The 11,082-nt window shown below is 35.6% G+C and overlaps 1 protein-coding gene across 1 annotated transcript; it reads left to right on the forward strand.

Annotated features, from left to right (window-relative positions):
* The first annotated feature begins 1,295 nt into the window (after positions 1 to 1,295).
* Positions 1,296 to 5,617, forward strand: LOC143579752 (peptidyl-prolyl cis-trans isomerase FKBP53-like). The gene is made up of 11 exons (XM_077062971.1): positions 1,296 to 1,312; positions 1,401 to 1,474; positions 2,872 to 3,107; positions 3,181 to 3,320; positions 3,392 to 3,711; positions 3,788 to 3,951; positions 4,664 to 4,832; positions 4,918 to 5,005; positions 5,102 to 5,143; positions 5,230 to 5,278; positions 5,536 to 5,617. The coding sequence occupies exons 1-11, from the start codon at positions 1,300 to 1,302 to the stop codon at positions 5,615 to 5,617; spliced, it is 1,377 nt and encodes a 458-aa protein (XP_076919086.1). The 5' UTR covers positions 1,296 to 1,299.
* The last annotated feature ends 5,465 nt before the right edge of the window (positions 5,618 to 11,082 follow it).

Raw genomic sequence — 11,082 nt, forward strand, 5'->3', positions numbered from 1 at the left:
TTTACTTTTTTTTGTTTTCGATTTATAATTTGAGTTGTGAATTTTTTAATTATTATTTTTGAATAATTTTTTGTGGCGTTTTTAATCTTAATAGAAAACCCCTAAAATTAAAAAAAAAAACAATAAAAAAAATCATAACGCAAAATATATATAAAAAAATCTAAAATGTTTCCGCCGTTATCCTCGTTAAAAAAAAGAAAAAAAAGAAACCCGATTCCAATCCATTTGTCAAGCGAACACATCAAGAATGGAATTGGGTTTCAATTCTTTCAAATTCCAGTTCCTATTGGAATGTTCATATTCTAAATCCAATTCATTCCAATTCCAAATCTTATACAAATTCCAATTCCAATTCCATTCTGTAAAACGAACGCGCCCTTAGGGTCTGTTTGGTATTAGGTAATGGAATGGACAAAGGAATGGAATTGGCTATTACCGTTCCAATGAGATGTTTGGTTACTACATGGGAATGCAATACATGATTACTATGCGTTGTTTGGTAGGTAGAAAAAAAAAGAAAAAATAAAACTAAAACGGTAATGAGTGGCGATGGTGGTGGGAGATAAGTGGCGGTCGTGGCATTGCTGGGTGGTGATGGTGGTGGGAGACGGGAGATAATGATGGTTAGAGGTGGGTGGTGGTGGCGGTGTTGGGGTGGGTGGTGGCGGTAACAGTGGAGGAGGCGGTGGCGGGCAGCGATGACGGTGGGTGGCAGGTGGTGGTAATGGGTGGGGGCGATGGTTGATGGTGGCAATGGGCGGGTGGCGGTGGTGGGTGGCTGGCACTGATGACAACGGTTAGTGGCGGTGGTGGTGGTAACAGCGGCGGTGGACGACAATGGTGGTGGTTGGCGGTGGTTAGTGGTGATGGTGGGTGTTGATGGTGGTGGCGGGAGGGAGGTGAAGGTGATGTAGGGTGAAAGAGGGAATGGAATGATAAAAAAACATGGGGTATGGATGGAATGAAATTGGGGTATTTTAGAGGGAATGAAATGGACTAGGTAATGGGTCATGCAATTCCTTTGATCGACCAAACACACTTTTCTCCATCCCCTCACAATGAGTGATTCCATTCCGCCCTCCATTAATGCATACCAAACTATACCAAAGTTTTAATTCATAGCTGTTGGGCTTATTTTAAACATACATGGGCCTAATGAGGGTTTAACAGCTAGTGGTCCATGGGCCCAACAATACAGTTCAAAATCTAGTCGTTGGTATATTAAGCCTAGGGTATGAGTCACAGTCATTAATTACAATTCATTCTGTTTCTAGGGTTTAAGGCAGGAGGCAATCGGCAATGGCGTTTTGGGGTTCGTTTGGATCATTCATTCATTCATTCATTCATTCAGCTGCTGTTGATAATATAATATAATAGTAATAGATTGTTTTGATTTGCAGGAGTTGAATTGAAGCCGGGTAAACCATATCTTCATCAGTACGATGACGAAAGAGGAAGACTTCATCTATCACAGGTTACACTCATACTAATCAATCTAATCTTTTCTTACAAACTTATGTCATCCGATTTCTGCATTTATATTCCTTGTCAATTTTAGAGCCCAGCTTAACTTGCACAGAGCTCCGGCTCGGCTCGTTTTGATTTATAAAGCTCGAGTTCGGCTCGTGAGTAGTCTTTCAAGCTTGAGTAGTCCTGGGCTCCGGTTTTGCTCGTTTGTTATTAATTAATTTTTATAATTATCTTTAAATTTTTTTTTTATTATAATTAATATAACATAATATAATATATATTATTTAATTTTCAAAAGGGAACCACAAAAAAATGTGAACCGGGAACCATTTCTTTTACATGTAAAAAAAATAAAATCATTTGTACATGTATAAAACACATTTTTGCATAATCTTTTTTGAGCTTTTACATATAAACACATGTATAATCCATATTTCAATTTTTTTTAAATTGGCTAAAACAAGGCAAAAAGTTTTAAATAATGTACTTTTTTTATTGGAATGTCTTCTTCATGCATTTATAAGCAAAAGCTCCAAAAAAGTTTATAAAACTAATTTTTTACATGTGAAATCGAGCTTTATATCATTTTTTTACATGTAAAATTCATAGTTCCCCAGCTCCTCACCTTTTTTGAAGTTCCCTATTGAACACTCCCTTTTATACACACACACACACACACATATATATATAGGCTCGTTTATTAAATGAGCTTACTTTTAGGCTCTGGCTCTATCGAGATTTTTCACGAGCCGAACTGGTGTAGCTCACGAGTAGATCGGCTTGTTTGCACCAGCAGTTGTAATTTTGTGAAATAGAAGCATGTTTAACAAATAGTTCTGTTACTTCTTGAATTGAATCTGATATTTTAACTAAAGTTAAGTTTGGTTTTGTTGGTCTGTAGGCTGTAGCGCATGTAAGTTATAAAATCTAAGGGTGTGCACTGTTCGATTTGTGTTAAACCAAAACTTCGGTTTTTGTAAATCCATTTGGTTTTGGTTTTGTTTCGGTTTTCTTTGTTTTGGCATTTGAGCTTTAAAATCTTTTGGCCGAAAAAAATTTCGCCAATAATGAATTTAGGCCTAAATCAATCTGTACATATTTATTAAAATTTTCTAAATTAGTTAAAATAAAAAATGCAAAAATGAAAATCTGGAATTACGGTTTGGTTTTCTCTGTTTTTTCTTGGTTTCGGATCAGCTTTTTTGGTTTCATGCACTCTCTTAATAAAAGCAGAAGAAATTTAAACTTTAAAGTTGAAACTAAAATCATAGGTATTTTGTTTGTTGAAATCCAGTTCATAAACAAGTTTTCAGTTAATTTTATTCTGTTAGTTTTGTTATGTGATTTTTTGGCATATGTGATACAACTGAAGCCGACATTATGTTATTTATGTTACTACAGGCTACTCTAGGTAATTCTAAATCAAAAGAAAAGGCTGTTGTTGTGTGTAATGTTGGTGATAAGAAGCCAATTTACCTGTGCTCGTTACTTCCGAGAAAAGTGGAAACATGCTCATTGAACATTGAGTTTGAAGAATACGATGAAGTAACATTCTCAGTTGAGGGTCCACACACCATTCATCTTTCTGGATTTTTCTATGGAGAGAAGCCAGATTCAGACGGAGACGACTATGAATCGTATCCTTTTAAGTTTAACCATTAAACCTTTGTATACTTTTATGCTATTGTTTTTCTTAACGAGATTTGACAGTGATTCTGATGAAGATGGCAGCTTTGAGGGAGTAGAGGTTGACTCTGGAGATGATAGTGAGTTTGACTTCGAGGAAGCGGATGACCTCACTGATAGTGAAATGGACATGTTTCCTTCCTCAAATGTACCCAATAGTGGAGGTATACTTTAAATTTTGTTCACACTTTTATATATTAGTTACATTATTAATAATTGCTTTGTTTTATTTTAGTGAGAATTGAGGAGATTGTTGATGATGAGAAACAAAACGAGAACGCGGTTTCTGAACACTCGAAGAAGAAGAACAAACGTGCATCTAAGAATGATGACAGCTATTCGAAGCAAACTATTTCAAGAAGTTCTAGCAGAGTTCCAGTTATGGAGAGCGAAGATGAAGACGGGTTTCCAATATCTTCTACTGTTAATGAGAAAGATAATATTTCAAATGGTATTAAAACCCCTGAAGGGTTGGCTAAGAAAAGTGAAGCTGAGAAGAAAAAGCAAGTTGATGATTCTGAAAAGTCAGCAAAACGAAAAAGAGATGATTCTGTTGTAGGTGATGGTGTGGCAAGGTATGGCATTAATTGTTATTTTTGCTGTTTTTTGTTTCTGAATATTCTTCATGTAGCTATGTGATTATGATTTTACCAGTAAGCCATCTAATGCTGAAGCATCAGCACCAGTGGATGTTAAGAAAGCAAAGAAGAAGAACAAGAAAACAAAAGATACACAGGAAGGTGCTAGCAATAACAGTGGAGTTAAGGTAACCAAGCAAGAGCAAACCCCTGAAAAGTAAGTATTGTTATATATTTTGTTTATTATTTTAGAGATAAAAAGGATAAAAAGGTTTTTGTTATCATTTGTGAATGTAAATTAACACACACGAACATAATATAATGTGTGTGTATGTACTATGCTTATATAGGCATGTATATTAGTATATATATGTATGTGTATGCATGCTTATATATGCATGTACATATGTGTATATGCATGTATGCATTATATATGTGTCTATGTACATTAGTGTGTATATGTATCTGTGTGTACATACTTATTTATGTGTATGTGTATGTATATGTATATGTGTGCGCACCTATATACATGCGGGCATGTTCTTTTCAGGACCATTAGTATGCTGAGAACCGAATAAGACATGCAAATTCATTTTGAACAACTGGAAATTTTATAAAGAAAAAGCAACAGAGCTAGACAAGCAAATAATGCAAATTAAAGATACACCAAGTGTTCCACTCTGTTGGTAAAATTCCATTGTTAAAGTGGAACACTAGGTGCAATTTTAGTTGTTCACTTTCCATCAGTATGTGTTTTATTTTATTGTTTCAAGTGTACTTGTCTTTTCTTAGTAAATGCTCAGCTGTTTAAAAAAGTATAAAGATGTGCACATGTGCATATAGTGTATATGCGTATCTGCATTTAGGCAAAAGACTAGCAATACCATATTTTCAACACACTAAATTTTTTATTGGAATTTGCTTTAAAGGTCTGCATCTGTGACAAAAGACAAGAAAAACAAACAGCAGGAGGCCACAAAAGTAACAAAACCAGCCGCTGAAACTAAATCGCAAGTTAGAACGTTTCCAAATGGATTAGTGATCGAGGAACTTCAAATGGGCAAACCCAATGGAAAACAAGCAGCTCCTGGTAAAAAGGTGAGTTGTGATAACCAATTTTTGCATCCAAAATGCAAATATCATTCATTTGAAACAGTTATGACTTGTTTTTTTCACTCATTAGATTAGTATGCGTTACATTGGAAAGCTAAAGAAGAATGGAAAGATATTTGACTCGAATATTGGGCAGGCCCCTTTCAAGTTTCGTCTAGGTACTCTCTTTGTGATTAGGTGGCATTATAATTACGTAATGTCACATGATTCAATGTGCTGAACTTTGTTGTTTTGTTTTGTTTTGTATTTTTAAGGTGTCGGGCAAGTTATATCAGGATGGGATGTTGGTGTTAAAGGTAGTATTTCTGCTTTACTATAATTTTTCTTTTCTGATTTCTGCAGTTGCATTTGGTAAATTATTTGTGAATTTTATTTGTTTTAGGGATGCGTGTTGGGGATAAAAGAAGACTAACGATTCCTCCATCTATGGGGTATGTTGTTATTCTATATGGGTTCATTCTCGTTGCGTTTTATCTCTAATGGGTCAAACGGGTGCAAGTCAACGTGCTAAAATTGGGTTATGTTTTTGTGTCAAATTTTATAGACCACATCATTTGTCATTGAGTGAGTTGTGGTTTTTTGTGTAATGGGTCAAATGGTAGGGGCAAAAAAGCTAGCTACAAAAGAAACTGGTCAGATGGGATAAGTGGTTAATAAGTATCTAAAGGTGGTTTGTTTGTGGAGTCAGGTACGGTGCTAAAGGTGCTGGTCCAGCCATACCACCAAATGCATGGCTGGTTTTTGATGTTGAACTAGTAGATGTCAACTAGTTGGTTGAAGACAAGATTTGTTGGATGTTATGCTTTTGTCAATCAATGCCAATTTTGGAAAGATTAAAAATTTTGAAACGTTGTTACATTTAGTTTTGTTTCGTGATGATATTATTATATTAATGATGAAATATTTATTTAAAAGCCAAACCTTAATGTGAGGTGAATTTGGTTTGTAGAATTTTTACTTGGAGAAATTTGTATTTACAACTGTTTTATTGTGGAGGTGATGACCACGACAACAGTCGAGGTTGTGATGCCAGTGAATCTTTTACTGCTTTTAGTTTAAACTCGTCTTATCCGATTACATATTTTGTGAAGACGTGAAATACCTTATATCGGAAATTAATTTCTTACACAATTTATATATATATATATATACACAAATTCTTTAAATTTTAGAATATATAAGTGAAGAGAAACACACCTAAACCTGGTTTATATTTCCATTGGGTAAAGGTTACAAAGTGAGATTAGGTTAGTATAAGTTGGTAATGAAGCTAGGTTCGACTCGTATCCCGCGAAACAAACCACCGTGAGCTCGCTATGAGGACAATATGAGGGGTTTTTTCGTAACCATTCTCCGACGTTAGAATAAATACTGTTCTTATAGAGAGAGTATTTTAGTGATTGATGTAATATGAGAATTGTAAATGAAAACCTCATTATAGTCGGAGGTGTGAGAAGGTGAATCGGCTAAGTTGTCATTATCCAAAAGATGCTTCCATTCATCTAGAGGGGCATGTGGCTTATTCTGATAGGGCATAACAGCCTGGCCATGTGCTAGGCTGTTGGAGAATGTCCAGTTGTTCCTTTTTTATTGGTTAGACTATTATTATAGGCTCCTTGTTAGACCATCTCCAATAGAAGATTTGTGGCCATTTTTTTTATGCTTAGTTGACATTCTTAGATTCATGCAACCATTTAAGTGTTGTATTCTTGTGATACAAATTCTTGTGGAAGAATTGATACAAACCTGTTATTTGCAAAAAAATAATAGGAAATGGCAGGTGGGTTAGGAACATGGGTGGGGCCACAAGTGAATTTTATTTAAATTAAAAAAAATGTATTAATCTTTGTTTTAACGCACATATATTTTAGAGATTTATGTATAAATAAATATACTTTAGTAATAATATTACAAAATATAAAAAATACTTTATCAATTCTAAGGAAGTAAATATTATGAACGAAAATAATTAATTGTTTTAGATTTTAAATTTAAAATTAATTATTTTAGTGTCACTTATTAAGTTTTTTTTACCATCGAACACACACTTTGTATTCTAAACGTACTAAATTTCTACATGTTATTACTTTTAGCAATTAAGTTTTAAAATTCAATTCAATTTAATATTTTATCCCCCCCCCCCACGGCTATATTTTCAAACTCCCTCCAAATAAATGTAAAATATTGGTAGGTAAAATAAATGTAAAAGGTGGTGATGATGTGGAAATGTTTTTGGGTTTCCTTGTTGGAAAGGTTTTTAGATATTTTGAAGAATGAGTACTTTTCTGATGTGGCAGCTGGCTGGGCATGCTTATAGGTGTTTTTGGGTTGCCTTATTGGTAATGGTCTTAAGGAAGTAAATGTCATTGTCAAGGAATCTTTTGGTTATTTAGCTGCTTCGCTTGCAAAATGTGAAGTCACCTTCCTCTTGCCTGCATGTGTCTTCCTCGAGCTTCTAGAAGAATTACTTTTGCAAATATTTGTTCTTCCTCTTGCGGATGTATCCCGCAGCCTGTCAAGACATGTCTTCCTTCCTGCGGATGGCTTCCGCGGGTTCTGGAAGAATTTTTGGACTTTCCGCTTCTTGGTGGATGCCTCCCGCAGGGCTGCTGACTAGCCTAATGGTTCTTTTTGGGTCTTTTTCTGACCCTATCTCGACAATAACAAACCATTCTTCTGCATCTGCAAGCAGCATGAGACTATAGGCTAGGCTGAATCACAAGATCTTTTATATGAAAGATTATCAATGTGTGAACCGGAACAAGCTTTTAAACCGTTTGTTTGAATATTTTAACGGCCCTTTTATTATTATTATTATTTCATTTTAAATTATTTGTTTGGATAATTTATTACGGTGAACCGGAGCAAGATCTTTACCGGACCAGATGATTCCTCGATGTACATTCTTCAAACAACATTACATTGAACATGCTTTGCAAACATCACCTCCATTACCCGCCCATCATCATCACACCTTTCCGGCCACCACCCCACCCACCACCACCACCATTCCCACTTTTCCTCCAAACATCACCTCCTTCACCCCCCCATCATCATCATCACTTTTCGCCCACCACCCCACCCACCACCACCATTCCCACTTTTCCGGCCACCATCATCACACCTTTCCGGCCTTGAAAATGTTGAGCTCTTGGAGTTCTTCGGGGAAGGAGATGGGTGGCGGCGGCGGCGAATGGAGGATGTGACGAAGATGGAGATGAAGATGAAGAAGGTGAAAATGAAGATGAACATGAAGATGAAGGTGATGAAGAAGATGAAGATCAAGATAGTGTTTTTTTTTTTTTGAAATTCGTCTCCAAAGATGAAATTCATATGATATTCATCTAGTCAGACGAATTTCAAAAAAACACGAATTTCGATGGAGATGATTTTCACATAAAGTTGCTTTTTCAAAGATGATTTTTAAATAAAAACAATCTGGACCGATCCGTTTGAGGGGGAAATCAATTGGGTAGGTGGGGTAGTGGGACACTTGCCAGTTTTTTAGTGGTTTGCGAAAACCATCGGATTTCTTCCCAATGTATCGGCTCCGATAAATTTGAGTGGACTATTTCTGGAATTTTAGATTTTCAAGGACTATTTTGAGAATCTCTCTATTCTTTTGGATCATTTTCAGAATTTTCCCATCATTTTAACATTGCCGCTTAACAATCATTTAAATGACATGAGCCTAAATATACATGATTAACATGTGATACAAAATGGGAAAATTCTGAAAATAGTCCAAAGTTAGAGATAGAAACTGAAAATAGTCCACCTCTTTTCAATATTCCATAAATAGTCCTTTGAATTCTACCGGAACCGATAGATTTCCAAAAAATCCGATGGTTTTCACGGTCCAGTTAAAAGATGCCAAGTGTCCCACTCCCACCTACCCGCCTTGCACTTTCCCTCAAAATATCCGGTTCATATGGTTTTCCCCTCAAATCAAGCTCCTCTCAAAACCATCTCCCGACATTGCTTTCATCTCCAATGTTGGTTTTCAACCACTCTATTATCCGACCACCATTTTTCCGGCCACCATATACCAAACACACATTATAAATTCACATGTATTATTTCTTTTTTTATCTCATAACCATTTGCAAATTCAAACAAAACAAAAAATTCTGTTAAAGTTCTAAAAGATTTTTAAACCATTTGCATAACAGTTGCTATGTGTATATCTAAATCAGTTTCTATCGGGCTTATAAACCATATTGTAAAGTTCTGACATATTTTTAAAAAAGATGAAAAAAAAGTTGATTTCAACAATCACATGATTAAAGTAAAATAATAATAAGAATTTTCTAGTACAATAACTTGTTTACCTCTTTGATTATTTATAAAAAGTATTGCTGAAGCACCGGATCTGAAATTTACCCGCTCAAGCACCAGATCTGAACCCTCTCAATCGATGTTCGTTTGAAACACACTGAAAATGATGGTGCCCGCCGGAGGAGATAATGACTGAAGATCTGAAATATATCCGCTCAATCGATGTTCGCCGGAAAAATGGTGGCCGGATAATAGAGTGGTTGAAAACCAACGTTGGAGATGAAAGCAGGAGGAAAGCAATGTGGGGAGATGGTTTTAAGAGGAGCTTGATTTAAGGAAAAAACCATCTGGACTGGGTATTTTGAGGGGAAATGCAAGGGGGTAGGTAGGAGTGAGACACTTAGCACCTTTTAACTGGACCGTGAAAACCATCGAATTTTTTAGAAATCTATCGGGTCCGAAATAAGTGACAGCATAGAAGACGCTTTCAAAAGCACAATGATTGTCTTGCACATCAATGACTATGATGGGAAAAGTGAAAGTACATGTTTGTCTTGCACATAAGTGACTATGATGGTGACTTATTTCTAACATGGATACATTGTGTCACAACCTAAAATTTTAAAAATGACTGGTTTCATTTTGGTTATACTGATACATTATAATACAATTAACCATTATTATATTTGATTTTCAAGGCTATGAATCCAATTTGATGACCATCCTAACCAAAGCAAGTATTCAGTTGTATAACATTTCAATAAACTCAATTACAACTCTAAACACACTTTTAACAACAATCAATCAATTTTATTCAATCTAGCATCTCCAATCAGCATAACCCTAATCTTAACACCTACCATTATAATTTCAAACAACACCCCAAATTTCACCAATAAACATTCAAATGATTTCCTAAGTAAACCAGCCTTAATTTCTTTTCTTCCAACTCGGCTAACATGCCACGTCGCTAACATTGAACCCAAATACACACAACATTTTATCAGCACGAATCCCTTAACATTGACGTGCTGAACACCTTTGGTTCAGACACGCGCAAGGACCTGTTATTTTCTGGGCCTAAACCCCGTGATGCATTTGTAGGGCTCGCTATTGTAAAGCTTATGTTCGGTTCATCACCACGAGCGCTCTTGGTTGTTTCTTTAAAGATGGGCACAGCAGCCATGACAGGTGGCGAGATTGCTGGTACAGGTTCAAATCTTGATTTCTTAAGGTTTTGTGGCTCGTGTTGGTGGCCCGGTAGAAAGCTTCCTAGTATGACCTAAAGATGATAGTTGTGGTCAATTAGTCAAAACACGATTATTATTGACTTCAAGGTGGATGGTGTAATTAAATTTATAACAAATCACCTACGGGTCAAATGAACAAACCTAGTGTCTATTGCAAACAGGTCAAATGAAAAAGAAAATATTAGCTTAAAAAGGAATCGGTCAAACGGGTCAAAAGTTGACCAAACTGCAATTTTAATTCTGTTTTATGTCATAAATAAATTGGTTGGATGTCTAGTGCCAAAATTTAGAATCAAAAAGGAAATTGACATAAGATTTTATGAATAAAATGTAAATGTATCATATAAATTTTTCTTTGCTGTAAAAGTGTAAAGAATTAATTTTGTGAAAAAAAAAGAAATTTGGGTCAAACGGGTCGTCTTTGGGTCAACCCACGAATATGCTTGTCATGCTAGGGTTCACGTATTTGACATGATTTTTGTGTTCGTGTGGGGTTGCACCCACTAACTTGCAAACATGCCCGTTTAATGCATAAGAGCTGTCAAATCACTTTATTCAATTACTTGTGTAAGAGAACCATAATGATATTTAAGTATTAATTATATTTATAAAATATGGATCAGTCCATCTCAAAATGACCCGGTTTCAAGTTACAGCACTATCCACTTGGCCCGTTACCAAACCCACCCAGAAAATGAAAATGGCCC

Source organism: Bidens hawaiensis, unplaced genomic scaffold (assembly GCF_021521415.1).
Source record: "Bidens hawaiensis isolate Kalapana, Puna unplaced genomic scaffold, B.hawaiensis_p1.1 tig00001463_1, whole genome shotgun sequence".
Taxonomy (NCBI): domain Eukaryota; kingdom Viridiplantae; phylum Streptophyta; class Magnoliopsida; order Asterales; family Asteraceae; genus Bidens; species Bidens hawaiensis.

What these genes read in the sequence shown, in the direction of transcription:
- LOC143579752 (XM_077062971.1), top strand. An exon ending in CAAGAGCAAACCCCTGAAAA is followed by an intron (nt 3,952 to 4,663) that starts GTAAGTATTGTT and finishes TTTGCTTTAAAG; the next exon opens with GTCTGCATCTGTGACAAAAG. An exon ending in CCCTTTCAAGTTTCGTCTAG is followed by an intron (nt 5,006 to 5,101) that starts GTACTCTCTTTG and finishes TGTATTTTTAAG; the next exon opens with GTGTCGGGCAAGTTATATCA.